The sequence below is a fragment of the Anabrus simplex genome, chromosome 6, assembly GCF_040414725.1.
Source record: "Anabrus simplex isolate iqAnaSimp1 chromosome 6, ASM4041472v1, whole genome shotgun sequence".
NCBI lineage: Eukaryota > Metazoa > Arthropoda > Insecta > Orthoptera > Tettigoniidae > Anabrus > Anabrus simplex.
Window position 1 is genome coordinate 206,143,961 of NC_090270.1, and position 20,043 is coordinate 206,164,003.

General features: G+C 38.5%; 1 protein-coding gene across 3 annotated transcripts in view; it reads left to right on the top strand.

Moving 5' to 3' along the window:
* Nucleotides 1-775: 775 nt before the first annotated feature.
* The window catches only part of Galphas (G protein alpha s subunit), a 525,522-nt gene continuing 506,254 nt past the window's right edge, over nt 776-20,043 (top strand). For 2 of the 3 annotated variants that reach the window (XM_068228382.1, XM_068228383.1), the window contains exons 1-2: nt 776-1,573; nt 1,706-1,778. In XM_068228382.1, coding sequence (XP_068084483.1) covers nt 1,435-1,573; nt 1,706-1,778 — 212 coding nt within the window. In that variant the 5' untranslated portion in view covers nt 776-1,434. The remainder of the gene's footprint in view (nt 1,574-1,705; nt 1,779-20,043) is intronic. The other variant, XR_010860565.2, reaches the window with a different exon arrangement.

Genomic DNA, 20,043 nt, shown 5'->3' on the forward strand with positions numbered 1-20,043 from the left:
GGAAGACATTAGTAAGGGGGGTGGTGGGGACTGGGGAGGCGTAGTGTCAGCACTAGCAGCCAGTTCTTCGTCTGCTTCAATCTCAGCTTGGATGTGAGCCGGTGTAGAAACCACGGAGTCGAGGCTGTGATAGATGAGAGCGCCGGTTTTCTGGACTGAGAGACAGGCAGCGGCAGATGTGCAGTAGAGCAGGACCTCTGGTGCTGGGTCGGTGCCGTGGTAGAGGAGGTGAACAAAGTAGACACCGGTCGAGAGAAGGGCTTCACATATGTCCTCTTCCGGGATATCGGGATCAATGTCCTGGATGATGCAAGTGGGATAACATTGCTGGGGAAGGCCGTCAACCTACTTAGGGACAGCCAATTATGCTATTTGGCCCGGCGAGGTGAGATGTATAGTTGAGGTGTCATCCCGGCCGCACAAAAATAGAGGATATGTGAGAGAATATATGAGTCCACTTAAAAGGAGACTTCGACGAAAATGCATCTCCAAAGTCCCTATCGCCGCTACTGCATATATATAACACATAGTGTAAACCCATCTTTAGTGATATCAACATGCAGGGCTGTGAAGAGACTAATATAATATATCGCAGTTGTTTCGAGCTATTGAGATTTGAAACGACAGAGAGAGGATTTTCTTTCCGTGGAATTAGTATCACGATTAATCAGTAATTACCGTAGTTGCTTACAATACTCACAGGCTGCACTACTGTACGTCTAAGTTGATCGTAGTCACATGAATCGCTGTCAGATAGCATTAGTAGGAGGTTTTCTACCATGTGGGATGTGTCCAACATATCCCTTGAAAGTACTTTCAGTTTCTAAACAGTGGTGACGTACACTTTAACGTTTGGGACATCTGGAAGGAACGGGATTTTGAAAGGAGTTTTTCATAATTTGCCCATGAAAAATTCCCAAAAAGGCTAAGCAGAAATTCTGTACAGATACCGGCCTGCGTTGAGCTGTTGTTGGAGCTGTTTTTGACAGAAGTTTTTTTTTTTTTTTAATCGTTCATGGCATCAACAGACAGTGCATTTAATACTTCAGTATGAATTATATTTCAATGTTTTGTATAAATATGCAAGGGATCGTAATATTATGTATCCGATGGTCACAGAAAAGTTGAATCTCGGAAGGAGTGGATAACCCACAATGCATCACGTTTCCACCCTTGGCAGTGAAGTGCAAGCCCTTTACCGAGTGAGGTGCAAGTTTCTTCTGATGTATAGTTCTGGATAAATAGTGATTTTAACGGTTTTGTGATGGATGACAAGTGTCGGGATGCGTTTAAAAATACGTGCCGTTAAGTGTGGTGTGTTGTGCGAGTACTGTTAACGCCTACAAAATAGGGAATCTCTCTTTGAACGAGAGGTAGCGCGAGACCCATCGGTGCTGCCTACCCACCATATTTCTTGATAACTGGCCTGATGCCATGGGTTGTTTTGGAAGTGGTGGCTCAAAAGCGGACCAAGAAGAACGAAAAATACTAAGTGAACGTAATAAAAAGATAAACGCACAACTACAGAAGGATAAACAAGTGTACAAAGCAACGCACAGATTGTTATTATTAGGTAAATATCGGATAGCTGGGCTGTGTAGTCAGTCGTCTAGTCTTGTCAGCCATATTGAGCAAGTAGAAGATCTTGTTGATTAATTTTGTGTTTAGATTGCTGTTGATATGCAATGTTTTCATCTTTTGCAAGGTGCCGGAGAATCAGGGAAAAGCACAATTGTCAAGCAGATGAGGATATTGCACGTGAATGGCTTTAGCGAAGAGTAAGTTACCACCTTTATTATCTTGCCCTTCTATGCTGAAACTTGAACTTAGATTTTATATAATGTCTATAGTGACGCCGGTTGGCAACTGAGATGATTGGAAATACGTTACGTTAGTTCATGTAATTCGCATTAATGTATTATTGTTGTGCTCTACTACGATTTTCTGTGGTTATTTTGGTCTGAAATGTTCAGCAAAGGAATGGCTTATCTTGGCACATTACATTGTATTTGTGGGGAGGGGTAGAATGATCGTAGTTTCAAAATTCTATGAAATGGTGGTGGTTAATGAAGGGTTAACTTCAATACCTGTTCATTGTAACTTCTGTTGTTTATGGTTAACAATAATTTAGATCATCATGCAAATTGAATTTGCCAAAGTGAATTGTAATTCCAATAGGGCATAACTAGAGAGCTTTAAAAAAGTTACATATATCAACTCTAAGTAAAAGAGTTATCCTGTAAATAACGTCTATTTAAAACCACTTATCAGCTAAGTACATAGAAGTTTGTTTACATTGGTAAACCCCTGACCTTAAATCCTTTTAACAATTGTTTATACGGAAATCACTCTAGACAAATGTATAATACGACTTAAGTCGATGGACCGTACCCTTGAAAGTATAAAAATATATTTTAATTGCTCTATTGAAGTATCATAACTAATCTTGCGGTCATTGAATAGAACTGATCTCCGGTGTCAATAACGAAATAATTTCTGTTGGGAAATTAATTATAGAACTAGGCATATAGAAAATAATTATTAAGTAGAAATTCACTCGTCTAGAGAAAATAAGGTACTTTGCAAACAACACAGTAGGCCTACCTACTTACAATCATTGTACAGTAAACTCCCGGTTATTCAGCTAATAGAGAAGAGAGCATGCACAAAAAATCTAGAAACTTGGATAACCCAATTTTGTGGAATAAATAGACTTTCTCAGTACACGTTGTACATATGATGAAAACTTCTTCCTCAACCCCTCTAGTTCACTTTAATTTATTTTGTTGGGCCACCGTCCTAGAACTGCGACAGCCCATTCTTCATATTATGTAGGTTTTTAAACAACTTTTATGTTCTGAGGGTCCAATGCTACCACTGTTCTGTTCAAAATCTTCTAGCTTCTCTTAAAATTGCGGGTGGGTTGTACAGCATTCCTATTCCGTAATCTGCTGCCAACAGAGCAGTCAACTCTCTCTCTTCTCAATTTTTTAATCTTTTATTCTACAATGTTTTCATTATTGTTAAAACAGTATTTTAACAGGATTTTTTTGCCATCATGTGACAAAACCATACAGACTGATGAACAAAACAAATTTAAAATTTTCACCGAGCTGCTAGACTGATAACACCTGGCGTAGAATTATGTTTTAAGCTACACACCATAACAGTTCAACTTAGAGAAAGGCTAGCAGAAAAAAATAATGTATACTTCATTATATTTTACTTGCTTGTTTTTAATTTTAATAACTCTGTTAGGATGCACAAATAGGCCTGATCAGGAATTTACTGTACTGTATTTAAGTGACAAACTGATGATCTCTTTTTTAAAGCGGTTGAAATTCCTTGTAGTTATGATTTCATTTATTTACCATTTATTGTATCGAAGAATTTAATAATAAATAATGTTATTGATTTTACGTCATATTAACTACTTTTTACAGTTCTCGGAGACACTTAGGTGCCAGAATTTTGTCCACATTAGTTCTTTAACGTGCCATTAAGTCTACTGACATGAGGTTGATGTATTTTGAGCACCAGACTGAGCTAGGATTGAACCTGCCAAGTCGGTCTCAGAAGGCCAGCACTCAACCGTCTGAGCTACTCAGCCTGACTTAAAATTTTGTCTGAATCACTTTCTTCATTCAAATTTAGTTATGCTTTTTTTTCTTTTTCGAAGTATTGAATAATTTGTTTTGTTAACTTTTAATTAATGCAGAGCATACAATGTTTTGAATACGAATTCCTACGTAGCCTAGCTACTTTCAGGAGTAGGCTATATGCCTAGATTATTTAGCCTTATTTCATTCCTGAGATTATTTACGTACACTTAGAAAACGTCATTTTAACTGTCATTATTCGAGCGGGTTCAGATGTTGGATATCTTATTTTTCAAGTGTGTTTTGATTTTTTTTTTTTTTTTTTTAATACAGAATTTCAAACTTTGATCTTTACGTTATTTGCACTTATTACTCTACATGAACCTTCCTACTTAACCACTAACCCATGAACATAATCATTAGTAGTGTACTTAATTTACACTTTAAATCACTTTTATCTTAGGCTGGAATAATACTTATTGAACTTCTTACTACAGCGTCTGCAATAACACAGGTGTCTTCATTATCTGTAATTTAATTTGTACGTTCCGCCCAGTTATAAGACCTTTATGTAGATCTTTGCATTCATTCTTTTTCTTTCCATCAACCTGTTCAGGGGTGCATATGAATATATCATGGGAGGACTGAAATACTAATGAATACGGAATGTCACACATTATACAGTAGTCTATAAGGTAAAGGTATCTATAGATGACACCGTTAACAGAAAAAAGTGGCAAAATGAGAACTGTGCTTACACATTATGTTATTGTGTTGAACAAGAAACTAACTTAAGTGCTCTGCACTATCCCCTGCTGGGATATGGGTTAATTTTTCCATTTTCTTCATTCACCTATTGATAATTAAATTTATCTTCACGTTTAATGTTAGTCTCTATTACAGTGACTATGTACAGTGTGGCCAACGAGTGCTTCATTCTGATTGGCTCCGCCATGTTTTAGCCAAATGTCCTGTCAGTTGATTTAAACGCATGTATTCCGTACAGGGTAAGATTGCTCAGTGTGCAATTTCAGGAGTATAGACTACCTGTTTCAACCTTAATGCAACCAAAAATATGTTTTTATTAAAAACGGAAGATTATTTAGTATTATTAGTTTTGAAATGTGTGTGAATTTACGTATTTCTGAATTTTGAACAAAGTCACGCCAGGCTGTTATGCTTATGGATTCAGAAACAGGTCCAGAAAGAGTTTTAAAATGAAATTGGACAATAGTTGTCTCATTGTCATTGCATTATAATGGAAACAATAACAACAAAATGGGTTAGTAATTTTAAATTTCTTCGTTAATATTCGCCGTATCGAAAACCTGTACATAACGAAAGTTGTTTAGAATATAATTTCCTATCGTTTACGTTTCGTGCAATTTTACCATGTAGGCTAAGGAAAAATAACAGATTTTCACTATTGTATTATTTTTCACAAATTTTGACATTATCCCCGAAAATATCTGTTTTATCTAAAACCTGTACATAACAAAAGTTACAGGAAAGTTCACTCTCGATTATTTACTGTAAATCTCATTCATTTTAACCGTATCGGATATTATGATTGATATATTCTCGAATTCTAACTTTTTTGGCTATTCATCTCTTACAAGACATGGTTATAAGTGCTGCCTAGCATCAAGCTCAGTTTTCCCATACATCACAATGATAGCAATAATAGTCCGACTCCGTGGCTGAATGGTCAGCGTACTGCTCTTCGGTTCAGTGTCCCGAGTTCGATTCCCGATCTGGTGGGGTATTTTAATAGTTCGGGCTTGGGGACTGGGTGCTTGTGTTTGTCCCAACACTTCCTTCTTCATATTCAGACAACACACCACACTAGAAATCACCACAGAAACACTCAATAGTGATTACATCTCTCCATATAGGCCTGCGATTGGCTTCAGGAAGGGCCCGGCCATTAATCAAGGCAAAATCCACATGTGTGATGCATTTCCCACCCACAACCCTACAGTTGTTTTGTAAGATCGGTAGAAAAAGAAGAAGATAACGATAGCAGTAGTAATAACAACGTATTAGCAAAACCGATGGTAGCAAATAGAATGTTTTAAAAATACAGCGGATATCTACCAGTACTAACCAAACCGCAGCACAGAATTAGTGGCATATCACGGAGAGTCCTGAATACGAGTACTTCGGGACCAGGATAAGTGCTTGTTACACCGAACTACAAGTAGTATTTTCTCAAACTATCTGCCTATTGTATAGTAATACTAATATTTAATTCCTCATTGCGGGGATCAAACCGTAGCCATCATTAAAGGAGCACTACACACAACTACCCGGGAACCATGGCAGTTGCTTGTTTTCACCACTAAAGACTAGCAGGTTTTCGTCATTACTTCTATTAGTGCCACGAGTAAAATAAATATGGAGCTAGGTAATACAATTTTGTCTACCCATCAGTTGACTAATAATATTACTTTCTATCTTCTGCATGTGTTAAGATTATATACATCGGCTACCGACAAGTCATATATAAAAAAGTACATTTCTATGGGTAGTTTGATGATACTGCATTGTATAGGAAAGCAACAGATAGGGAATCTGCCACCTGGGCGACTGCCCTAAATGCAGATCAGTATTGATTGATGATTATATGTAAAACCATGTGACCTGGAATGTGGTTGTGCTATTTTTTTTCATTTAAATATAGGCTAACTTTATAGTGATCACATACATTATTCAAGACAATGACTGTACTATTTTATGCCACATGTATTCTAATATTAATGTCGTTATAGGCCTAGCTACCTACACAGAATTTCTAACCTCTTCAGTAATTGTGACTCGACCTATACCACGTATAAATCTAAACTTTTGAAGACTTACGTCAGACTCTGAATATACTGATATATATGCATATACACACACACAGCATAAGCAAAATAAATAACATCTTAAAACATTGAAGTAGTCTATTTTTTATTGAAAGAATAGTAATATCATTCTCCTTCATCTATCAGCTGATTGAGTATTTGGCTAAAACATGGTGGCTCTACTGGCCTTTTCCACACTCTACATATAGAGTCACTGTAGTCCCTATAGGTGACACACCTCAAGTAAAGATTCCCAATACTGAGCTCGATAGCTGTAGTCGCTTAAGTGCGGCCAGTATCCAGTATTCGGGAGATAGTAGGTTCGAACTCCACTGTCGGCAGCCCTGAAAATGGTTTTCCGTGGTTTCCCATTTTCACACCAGGCAAATGCTGGGGCTGTACCTTAATTAAGGCCACGGCCGCTTCCTTCCCACTCCTGGCCCTTCCCTGTCCCATCGTCGCCATAAGACCTATCTGTGTCGGTGCGACGTAAAGCAACTAGCAAAAAAAAAAAAGATTCCCAATAGATGACATACGTCTTGGCCCAATAGATGGCATATTTTAAAACACTCAAAAACATTTAATCTAGATCAGTGTTACAAGGAAAACCGTTGCTAGTACTTAAAAAAATATAAAAAGTCAGTCTCAGAAGTATACTCCTGACGCTTAACATATACCCATGCGGCAGCTTCTGATCCCAAAACTTGGCCTGCCCTAGTGATGAGGGTTGTCAGTTGGCCTGTTCTGTTGATAATGAAGGTTGTCAGTCGGTTTCTTTCCTTTGGACGCAAGGGGCACGTGTCATTTAAAAGGCAAGCGAGTGCTGTCAAGTGCAGGGTTGTCATATTTTGCGTCGATTATTTGAACAGGTTAGCATTTAATTTATCCTTACGACAAATATAAATATAAAAACCTGATCATGAACCACAGCACAAACCAAAATCGCAGAATATTTTGTTTCGTGCATAACCCGTGCAGTGGTCGCAGATGTCAGAAGGAAGAATGAAAAAGAAAGAAGGAAATAAATAAATAAAGAAAGGAAAACAGAAGGAATTGGCAACTAAACTTGACAAGGAACTTTCAAATAGCCGTAAATGTTCGCCATGAGTTATTTTAAATACAAATAGCAGGTCTTCCTAAATACATCGAAGTAAACCTATTAAAATAATATTTTTATGCAACTAATATCAGTGTCTCGCTTTCAGTAAAGAAAGAAAAAGTAAAATCATGAATTATGAACTGGGAAGATAATATATTTTCAGAATGAGTAATCAGAGATTGATCAAAAGAATTCTGAACCTTGCCCTATAAAGGAAAGTTTTTTAAAAAATGGCTGCTTGAAGTTGGAAAATATATTCAGGAAATAGGAATCACAGCTGTTATCGTGTTACATCGAAGATCAGAAAATTGGTCAACTGTCACTGCTTTAAACATCATCCAAACACCAATACCAACAAAACCTGGCCAGAAGAGCGCAAGAAAAGCCACAGCGAGAAGATGAGATTTTGGGAGAAGAAAAAAGGCAACAACATCATGCTCCTTAGTTGGGCATAATGAAGAAAGAAATAATGATAATAATAATAATAATAATAATAATAATAATAACCCTTGCCGACGTTCTCTGTAATGTACTTTTGTATTTGTACGCATTACATATCAGCCATTGTCTTTGCTAACTTAAACGTTTAGCCTCCTTTCTTTTCTTCGCAGAACTACTACTACTTGGTTGAGTATCACTCGTGGGCACCGAACCAGTACTATTTGGTCAGGTATTGGTGCTAATGATGCTCGGTTGAGGATCGTTTGTGTGCACTGGCAGATTTAATTCAGGATCTTCTGGTGCGTTAATTTCTAGGTTTGATTCCCACGGCTTCTACATTATTACATGAAGCTAAGTGGAAAGCAATACACTTCACAGACATTACAAGACTTTCAAACAGCAAACAAAGCATGTGCAAATTTTCTGAACTGAGAAATGAGACTGGTGTCTACTTAATTTGAAGTGTGTTGGCAACAGAGCTGTGAGGATTTCTGTTCGGGAATGAGAACTTTTTGTTTTAAAACCCACTACCATCATAAATCGCCCCCTACTGGGCAAACCTGTGGCCGAGAGATCAAACGTTTGCCAAACTGTTTGAAGGCTGATGGGTATGCGTTGCCTGTCTCAGATATATAAAAATAAATGAATGAAATGAGACTTTAAAGTTTAAAAAGGTGATGGATTCAGGCTTCAAATTAAGAAAAAAAAGCTATGAGATCAGTCTTCTTAGTTAAAATGCAATGAAATAATTCTTCAAAGTTTTAAAATAATTCAAGCAACACAAACAAAATGAAATCAAGTGACTTTATACATTAGTGTCACCCTAGGAACTCCCTTGGTCGTTGCCATCGTAGAACTCTCATTTCTCACTTCAATTGCATCAGTCATGGTACTCTTGTGAATAATTTAAAATCATTTTTTACATTTTGAATCTAGGGATTTAAAAAAATTGTAAAACGAATCGAGCCAATGCCTGACACCTTGGACACCAGTGGTTGGCCTCGCCCTCATCAACTACTGGTTCTGGGAGGCAAATTACAATGAAATTAATATTGTTTTCCTTGTGTGTTAAAAAGTAACTCTTTTAATATAGCCAACTCCCTTGCAGAACAAAAATCCTAATGCTTGACATCGCTGTCAACTGTGAGCTCACGGCACATGATTCAGCTTACTCCCAGCGGACAGTGCTGAGTGGCGCACTCACTGGACGTTGACGGGGAGCCGAGCTTCCGCTGCAGCGAGACAGTGAATCATGGCATATCGAAAGAATCGTGAACGAGCGCAACTCGGTGAGACACAAGATACACACGGCTCCTTGTCGGCTCACTGGACACTGGCGGAGAGCCGAGCTTCCGCTGCAGCGAGACATACAGTGAGCCATGGTAGTACACTGGAAGAATCGTATGCTATAATGTACTCTCGAACTCAGCTCATTTGAAAATAATCCCCCTTTGCATTCACTGTCCTCTTCTTCCAGGGAGGTTTAAATAATAGATGGATTTATTTGCAGTGTTAAAAAGGTAGTCAAAACATAATTCTGAAGTAGCTAGTAAGTAGGTAGGCTATTGGGTTATACTATTTATTAGTTTAATGAAAGTATTATAACTTAATTGACATTTAACAGTTAAACTCGACTCTAGCCTGCCCTATGACTATGAGTCATGCTCATGACCACTCAAAAGTACCTATTTTATATTGGTAAGAACGGCTCAGTATTCTCTCAGTTCATATGTCACATCGTTGCACAATCATATGTGGACAGACGCAATAACTTAACCAACAGTATGTTGAATCAGAAAACCAGCGGGCTACTGTACATCTCGGGTAGCCTATACAAAATATAACAATTTAAAAAAATCCTCAGCTGATAGAAAAATACATATTTTCAAAAATGACTGAGCAAGTTGTCATACGGTTAGTATCACGTAGCTGTGCGCTTGCATTCGGTGGATGGTGGGTTTGAATCCCACCATCGGCAGCCGTTAAGATGGTTTTCCGTAGTTTCCCCATTTTCACACCAGGAAATGCGGGGACTGTACCTTAATTCAGGCCATGGCTGCTACCTTCCTAATCCTAACCTTTCACGCCCTGCAACACCGGAAACCTTCGATGTATTAGAGTGACTAGCATTTTTTTTTTTTTTTTTTTTTTTTTTTCTAAGAAAGGATTTCATAGTATGAAGACCAGATGTCAGCTGTGAGCACTGAATGCTGTTGCTGCTGTCTTACCAGCACATACTACACAGATGCGGTAGGAGCGGTGACTAATGTGCCGTGAATCGGATCACTGTATTGATTCAGTAACGTGAATGGAATCAAATGAATTGATTCAGTAAAGTGAATCAAATGTCCCATCACTACACTGAACAATTCTAGATGTACAGTATGTCAAATCAGGGGAATGGGCCTACCAGCTTACAGGTCTTTTTTACTCAATACAGCATTCGGGGAACACTTGTTCAAGACAAGCTGTACTCTGTCTTACGCTGAAATGAAATGGCGTATGGCATTTAGAGCCGGGACCGTCTGAGGACACATTCAGCTCGCCAGATGCAGGTCTTTTGATTTGACACCCGTAGGCGACCTGCCATCGTAATGAGGATGAAATGATGATGAAGACGACATATACACCCAGCCCATGTCCAGCGAAATTAACTGATTATGGTTTAAATTCACGACCCTGCCAGAAATCAAAACCGGGACCCCTGTGACCAAAGGCCAGCACGCTAACCATTTAGCCATGGAGCTGTCTTATGCTATGAGCTGGTCACCCATCGTGGTAATACATGTTCCTCCTCATCTGCTATGGAATGTTCTTTGACATTGGTGGAAGTTGCTGTGTTAGGTAGGTGATATACCCATTGGCATTCAGTGATCTGTCAACGAAAATGTTCCTCTGAGATGATAGTCCAATATTCCTCACCACACGTTTACACCTTGTGAAAGTTATTGTTTCACTTAGCGAAGCCAGTTATAATGGCATGTAGCATCCGGAGAGGCCTGTTGCAGGTCTTAAGACGCCTAATATGCGACTTGCACGTCTGTGTGAATTCAGTCCTATATGTGATGAATTCTGATGCTAAAAAAGACTGCACACACACACACACACTCTGCACCCGAGCCATTGGAATTAACCATTGATGGTTAAAATCCCCGTTCTGACTGGGAATCAAACTTGAGACCCTTAGGACCATAGGCCAGTATCCTTCATAATAATCTCTCGTAACCATTTATTTATGTAACCAATGTGGATTTTTTTTTTTTTTTACATCGCACCAACACAGACAGATCTTATGGCGATATCAATCAGTCACTACTGATCTGCATTTAGGGCAGTCGCCCAGGTGGCAGATCTCGTATCTGTTGTTCTCCTAGCCTTTTCTTAAATGAGCGCAAAGAAATTGGAAAATTATTGAACATTTCCCTTGGTAAGTTATTCCAATCCCTAACTCCCCTTCCTATAAACAAATATTTGCCCCAATTTGTCCTCTTGAATTCCAACTTTATTTTCATATTGTGATCTTTCCTACTTTTAAAGACACCACTCAAACTTATTCGTCTACTGAAGTCCTCCCACGCCATCTCTCCTCTGACAGCTCGGAACATACCATTTAATCGAGCAGCTCGTCTCCTTTCTCCCAAATCTTCCCAGCCCAAAATTTGCAACATTTTTGTAACGCTCTTTTGTTGGAAATCACCCAGAACAAATCGAGCTGCTTTTCTTTGAATTTTTTCCAGTTCTTGAATCAAGTAATCCTGGTGAGGTCCCATACACTGGAACCATACTCTACCCTCATAACCATGTGCAGAAATCTGTACCCTTTATAAACAATCATATTTATGTGATTACCCCAATGAAGGTCTTTTCTTATATTAACACCTAGGTACTTACAATGATCCCCAAAAGGAACTTTCACCCCATCAACGCAGTAATTAAAACTGAGAGGACTTTTCCTATTTGTGAAACTCACAACCTGACTTTTAACCCTGTTTATCATCATACCATTGTCCACCGTCCATCTTACAACACTATCAAGGTCACCCTGCAGCCGTTCACAATCTTGTAACTTATTTATTACTCTGTACAGAATAACATCATCTGCAAACAGCCTTATCTCTTATTCCACTTCTTTACACATATCACTGATATATATAAGAAAACATAAAGGTCCAATAATACTGCCTTGAGGAATTCCACTCTTAATTATTACAGGGTCAGATAAAGCTTCGCCTACTCTAATTCTCTGAGTTCTGTTTTCTAGAAATGTAGCCACCCATTCAGTTACTCTTTTTTCTAGTCCAATTGCACTCATTTTTGCCAGTAGTCTTCCATGATCTACCGTATCAAATGCCTTAGATAGGTCAGTCGCAATACAGTCCATTTTACCTCCTGAATCCAGGATATCTGCTATATCTTGCTGAAATCCTACAAGCTGAGCTTCAGTTGAATAACCTTTCCTAAACCCAAACTGCTTTCTGTCAAACCAGTTATTAATTTCACAAACACGTCTAATATAATCAGAAAGAATGCTTTCCCAAAGATTACATACAATGCATGTCAAACTGACTGGCCTGTAATTTTCAGCTTTATGTCTATCACCCTTTCCTTTATACACAGGGGCTACTATAGCAACTCTCCATTCATTTGGTATAGCTCCTTCAACCAAACAATAATCAAATAAGTATTTCAGTTATGGTACTATATCCCAACCCATTGTCTTTGGTATATCCCCAGAAATCTTATCAATTCCAGCTGCTTTTCTAGTTTTCAACTTTTGTATTTTACTGTAAATGTCATTGTTATCATAGGTAAATTTTAATACTTCTTTAGTGTTACTCACATCCCCTGTCTGGACATTATACTAGTAACCAACAGTCTTTACATATTGCTGACTGAATACTTCTGCCTTTTGAAAATCCTCATATACACACTCCCCTTGTTCATTAATGATTACTGGAATGTCCTTCTTTGAACCTGTTTCTGCCTTAAAGTACCTATACATACTCTTTCATTTTTCACTAAAATTTGTATGACCACCAATTATGCTTGCCATCATGTTATCCTTAGCTGACTTCTTGGCTAGATTCAATTTCCTAGTAAGTTCCTTCAATTTCTCCTTCCTTCCATAACCATTTCTAACTCTATTTCTTTCCAGTCTGCACCTCTTTCTTAGTCTCTTTACTTCTCTGTTATAATATAGAGCATCCTTACCATTCCCTACCACCTTTACAGGAACAAACATATTTTCACATTCCTCAACAGTTGCTTTAAACACATCCCAGAGACTGTTTAAATTTTTATTTACCATTTTCTAGAGATCATAGTTACTTTTTAAAAACTCTCCCTCATGCCTGTTTTATCAACCATATGGTACTGCCTAATAGTCCTAATTTTAATACCTTCCTTTCTTTCACATTTATTTTTAACTATGACAAAAACAGCTTCGTGATTACTAATACCATCTATTACTTCGGTTTCTCTATAGAGCTCATCTGGTTTTATCAGCAAACATCCAAAATATTCTTCCCTCTAGTTGGCTCCATCACTTTCTGAATCTGGTGCCCTTTCCATATTAACTTACCATTTGTTGGTCATGCTTCCTATCGTTCGCATTACCTTCCCAATTGACATTTGGTAAATTGAGATCACCTGCTACTATCACATTCCTTTCCATATCGTTACCAACATAGCTGATTATCTTATCAAATAATTCTGAATCTGCGTCAGCGCTGCCCTTTCCCGGTCTGTACACTCCAAAGACATCAAGTTGCCTATTATCTTTAGAGAAGAGCCTTACCCCCAGAATTTCATGTTTTTCATCCTTAACTTTTTCGTAGCTTACAAATTCTTTCACCAGAATGAATACTTCCCCTCCTACCGTTCCTATCCTATCTCTACGATACACACTCCAGTTCCGTGAGAATATCTCTGCATCCATTATATCATTTCTCAGCCATTATTCAACTCCTATTACAATATCTGGTAAGTATATATCTATTAAATTAATTCGACTCCTTTGTTTACATTTTTATGTCATCCCTACTTGATTTCCAGTTCCCTGTTCGCTTACCACCGCTCCCTAGGCCACCCCGTTTTCCTGAATATACCTGCTTATAACCCTTCTAAACAAGTTTCCTAACTTATATAGCAGGATAGGAAAGGCCTAGGAGTGGGAAGGAAGTGTCCGTGGCATTAACTAAGGTACAGTCCCAAAATTTGTCTGGTGTGGAAATGGGAAACCACGGAAAACCATCTTCTGGGTTGCAGACAGTGTGGTTCGAACCCACTATCTCCTGGATGCTAGCTCACAGCTGCGTGTCCCTAACCGCATGGCCAACTCGCCCGGTGTGTGTGGGTTGTTTACTGACCAGCCGTGCATGTTTCTAAGGTTGACTTACTTTTCTGTAAACAAGATACATGACAACTCCAGAGTATCATGTCTTCATACCCATTTACAAAAATTGACATGATTTTGAAAATATTTCCTTATAGCTCTCAATTGAGAGACATGGTACAGATGGGAACCTATGAGCAGAATATGTACTAAGTTACTCTGTCTTAACTAATGCCACTTCCCCTCATAATAGCCCCAGATCTAATGTGGGGATGTACAATAACAGCAGCTAGAGCATAAATTTCATCTTCTTCTCCAGTCACTCATTTATTTCAGAAAACATTTTTCAGGGGTTACACTTCCAATGTCATGGAGTTGATTAATGAGATTTGCAAATACGCATCATCGAAATGTGACATTCATCATGATATTTGTCAGCGTACAGATTGCATAAATGCACAGCATGGTACACAAGGTTAATGTTGCATTTTTCCTTTTGTAAATACCGTCGTCCCTACCCTATCACATATCACTTTCTTCTATGCAATACCACAAAGTTATTGACTAGCAAGTCATAATATAATCCTCATTACAAACACTTATTGTACACACTAGTATAGTTGGCAAAGTGGAATGGATAGTACTCCCATGTGGAAATCGCCATATTTCATGAATTACTTGCACTAGGACCCTGCAACAAAAGCCATTGTGATTCTAATAATCTCTCTCTATTTTTTACTTCTATTTTTTTATTTTTTTGCTAGTGGCTTTACGTCGCACCGACACAGATAGGTCTTATGGCGACGGTGGGATAGGAAAGGGCTAGGAGTTGGAAGGAAGCGGCCATGGCCTTAATTAAGGTACAGCCCCAGCATTTGCCTGGTATGGAAGTGGGAAATAACGGAAAACCATCGTCAGGGCTGTCGACAGTGGGATTCAAACCTACTATCTCTTGGGTGCAAACTCACCTTAATTAAGGCCACGGCAGCTTCCTTCCTACTCCTAGGCCTTTCCTATCCCATCTTATGGCGACGATGTGACAGGAAAGGCCTGGGAATGAGAAGGAAGCGGCCGTGGCCTTAATTAAGGTACAGCCCCATAATTTGACTGGTGTGAAAATGCGAAACCACGGAACACTATCTTCAGGGCTGCTGACAGTGGGGTTCGAACCCACTATCTCCCGGATGCGAGCACACAGCTGCGCGCTCCTAACCGTACGGCCAACTCGTCCGGTGACAGTGTCGGAGCGTTGTAGGCCTAAAGCAAATTCTTTAAAGAAAATCCACTGTTACAACAGTTTAGCTCAGATTATTTTCAAAGGAATGTAGTTTACATTCATTGACTTTATATTTATCTTATAGTGTAATAATGGAGAAGAGACCTCCAACATTTTAAATCCTTGGAATGAAAGTGATGTTCTTTTATGTGCAAGGGTTGTTTAACAATGCAATGAAAACTAGGGTAATCGTTGTCTTGGAAAATTTCAGCAGGAAGATCCGGGAACAATCGTTCAAAGATTTATTTAGCACAAATTCCAGGTTAATGAAATGATTAGTTCATGCGAAAGAGAGCAGGTACTTTGGCGTATTTTGTCGTCCATTAATTCTTCACGCACCACACGCTCCCATTCCTGATGTTATGCGTCCACTGTCGCTTCGCTCAGTTCAGCCTGGTTTAGTGCTGTTATTGTTTGATTTATTTAACCTTAATTACTTCTCTTTCATTCAGACTGCGCCGTGCCATGCTTCTGCGCTACCTAATATCGTGTTTCAAAGTGACAACGAGCTAAGTAATTACGAGTCATAAGAAGTTTCAAGGCATTGAAAAAATTACAGGAATACTCGGCTTGCAGTTACATTATCAGGAAATTTCTCCTTGGTGATGAATTTCTTCATGCCGAAGTTGTAGACATCTCTCTCAGAATGAAGGTTTCTTATTCTTCTCTCAAATTTTTTGTTTGAAGAGTCCCAAGTTTGGTCAAGGAAAGCGAACATGACAAACTTGAAGAGGAATATGCAGTTTACCAGTGTGATACTTTCCCTGAACATATTGTACATGGACCAAACATTTATGTGAACTGTGGCAACATTGAAGAGCTTAAAAATGAAAGTGTACAAATTAGGTATAAAACCTTAAATAATGTTGTATTTGCAGTATTAAGTGTACTTGACAGTATCTCTTCCACAGAAAGAGTTTCCAGTGTTAAGAAAAATCTGACATAATTCAGGCCTACATTAAGTACAAATACATGTGAATCTCTTATGGTTCTGAAGACGAAAATGTCATCTCAGGGGGAAGTATGTTTCAAGAAAACCTACACTGAAAAGCAGCTGCTGGGTGCAAAAAAAGTTCCAAAGAATTTTTTTATCACAGAACTAACAGGTAGGCTTAATAAGCAAATTTTATTGTGTAATATGATATACTTTAGAATAGTTTGCTGTTAGAAAGGGCTGACAGGCTGCTTTGGATTTGACTCGTAAACGTTTTGACCGGGGCGGTGCTAGAGTTGAAAATGGGATTACTGATAACCCACTTCAGAGGTTGGCACCTCTGCCTTGGTGCTGTTCAACAGGAGTAGGCTATGTACTGGACCGGATATCACCTTTTCCTTTCCTACTATCGTATACCACATCACACTTCATTTCATCTCAATAACTCCTCTGATTAGGTTGACGTCAGAAAGGGCATTCGGTCATAAAAACTAGCTACAAAGATTTACCTCTTTTTTCCTAACTGACCCCGTAGAGAAATGGGACAAAGTTTGAACATGCATACATGCTAGCTAGCTATAATTTTTCTTTTTATGTAATTCTCCAATAAGGGAACATGAAGATGACCCCATGTGTCAGGTGTAGGCAGCTGATATAAACCGTAACCCAAAGCTGGTACATGGTGTGTGTATATTTTAAAATTTTTGTCACACCTATCTTTCAGGTGGTGATATAAAATGGACCCTCAGCAAAATAAATTTGTGAAGTACCCACAGTCGTCTATGGCTGCAGCGTTAGAAGAGGTGAAGCGAGGAATGCCAGTAAATACGGCAGTTCAAAATAAGGGGTACCAAAAACTACTCTTCAATACAAGGCTAGGGGAAAGTATCCCTGCTTACAATGTATAGGATATCTGTAATGCTTAGGCTGTAACTTTATAAACAATGATTAGTTGATTATAAAGGGTAATGTATCTTTTTGTATCATACAGTATAATCTGTGTCCACTATAGGTGAAAGAAGTGTCAGCCTTAGGAGATGAGAAAAAATGAGGGGTCAGCAACAGGTACAAAAACACACATTTAAAAAAAAATTTAAGGGATAAATATTGATTACATTAATATTTTCTTTCTATGCATCTTATTGGACACGAAGAGTTCTAACTGATGGTATATAAAGATAATGTGTGACTTCTTATAGCAGTATTTTTTTCCCTGGATTATTTAAAAAAAAATTAAGTGTCAGCTACTGGTGCATCTACCTTACATTCACCAGAATGCAGCAGAAATTTAAGTCCGTATGCTCCCAAGTGGGAAGAAGTCAGACTACTTCAAACTCGTTAGAAAGAAAAAAGAAACGCTGATTTGGGCCGATTCATAAATACAAGGCTGGCAGATATACTGTTTCCATCTCGACAACTTCAGAACTTGACAAGGTAGAAGAAAATGAAGTTAGGCCTACAAGGGTCTATGCCATGCATGGAGGTCGGTAGCATGTGAAGAAAAGGAGGTCCATATGATGTACAGAGGTCTTTCAAGGGGTTAAAATAAAATATTGGTTTTCAGGCATCTACTGTATCTCAGTCTGTGGATAAATGTGTCTAGTTTAATATTCTTTTAATTGAAATGGTTAATTTTCCATTGAATTAGTACTATTCCACTGAAGAAATATCTGCTGTTCCCAAAAATATTTCTTGGAAACATGGAGTATAGAGGAACAAGAAACTTGCTGTAAAGAACATTGTGAGGGAAGAAAAAGAGAAGAAATGGAATGAGTTTGCATACAAACTTGAAGAGGACGGTAGAGGAAATATGAAATTGCTATACAGAGTAGTGAAAAACAAGCGAAGGAATCAAGGGACAATAAGAGCAATAGAACGTGATGATGGAACTCTGGCACAAGAAGAGAGAGAAATTAAACAAGAACTCAAGATCTATTTCAAAAAGCTGCTGAATGGAGATACAGAAAACATAACGGATAGAGGAGAGCCAAGTCAAGGAACCACAACTGAACCACCAGTTACATGGCTTGAGGTTGAAAATGCACTCAAGAGCATGAAGAAAGGAAAGGCAGTGGGCATAGATGAACTAAGTGCAGATATGCTGAAAGCAGCGGGAATTCCAGGAATCGAGTGGCTCTACAGACTGCTCAGCAAGATATGGGAGGAAAATACTAATCCTAAGGACTGGAAGATGGGCATCATTGTACCTTTGTTCCAGAAAGGAAGCCAACGAAAATGTACTAATTACCATGGTATCTCACTGCTGTCTCATGTCCTGAAAATATTGGAAAAAATAATAGAGACCAGAATCAGAGATATGGTTGAACCAATTTTGGAAGAAGAGAAGTATGGTTGCAGACCAAGAAGGTCAACTACAGACCTTATATTTGCAATTAGGATGCTAATGGAAAAATACTAGGAGAAGAACAAGCCTTTATTTCTAATATTTTTGGACATTGAGAAAGCATATGACAGTGTACCAAGGGAAAGAATTTGGCAATGCATGAAAGAACTTCAAGTGCGAGACAGCCTCATAGACAAAGTGAAAATGTTGTATAGTGGGAATAGAAGCTGTATTCAAGTAGGATGTGGTTTGTCGGACTGGTTTGAAACAAAGAGAGAAGTGCAGCAGGGCAGCTCATTGTCACCACATCTATTTATTATTGTAATGGATGTAGTAATGAAATCTATTAAAAGGAAAGAACATGGAGATATCAAAGCCTTCACATTTGCAGATGATGATGCGATCTGGAGTGACTCAGAAGAGGAATTGGGAGAGAGAATGCAAAGCTGGAATGAGGAGTTTAAGAAATATGGTTTAAACGTCAGCAAGACCAAAACGGTGGTGATGAAAGTGTATGGGAAAAGAGCAGAACCAATAGACATGTTAAATGAAGCCCAGCTGGACAGCGTTCCAGTTTTCAAATACTTGGGTAGCGTTATATCAAATGACAACCTAGCAAAATATGAGGTGAAGAATCGAATTAGTAATGCAATACAATTTTACCACCAGGTAAGACACCTGCTGTGGGATGAGCAAATACCCATGAAAACAAAAATGACATTGTACAAGTCCTATTATACACCAATTCTTACATACAGTCTCGAAACCATGACACTGACCATTAGAGATAATTCCAAACTTCAGGCAGCTGAAATGAAATTCCTACGCACTATGATCCAGAAAACCAGGAAAGACAAGATTAGAAATGAGAAAATTAGAGAAGTAGGAATAGATGATTCTCTCCTCAATAAGATTCAGATATCAAAACTGAAGTGGTTTGGTCACATGAAGAGGATGCCAGTAAGCAGAACTGCAAGGAAGAATTTGACAGAAAAGTAGAAGGAAGGCGACCCGTGGGAAGGCCACGAAGGAAATGGATAGATTTAGTTAAGAACGATGTACTGCTGAGAGGTTGGGACAAGTTGGTGGAGGAAGAATGGTACAAGGACAGGATGAGATGGAGGAGACTCATATACCACACCCGGGAAACTGGAGATGGTTCAGGATGAT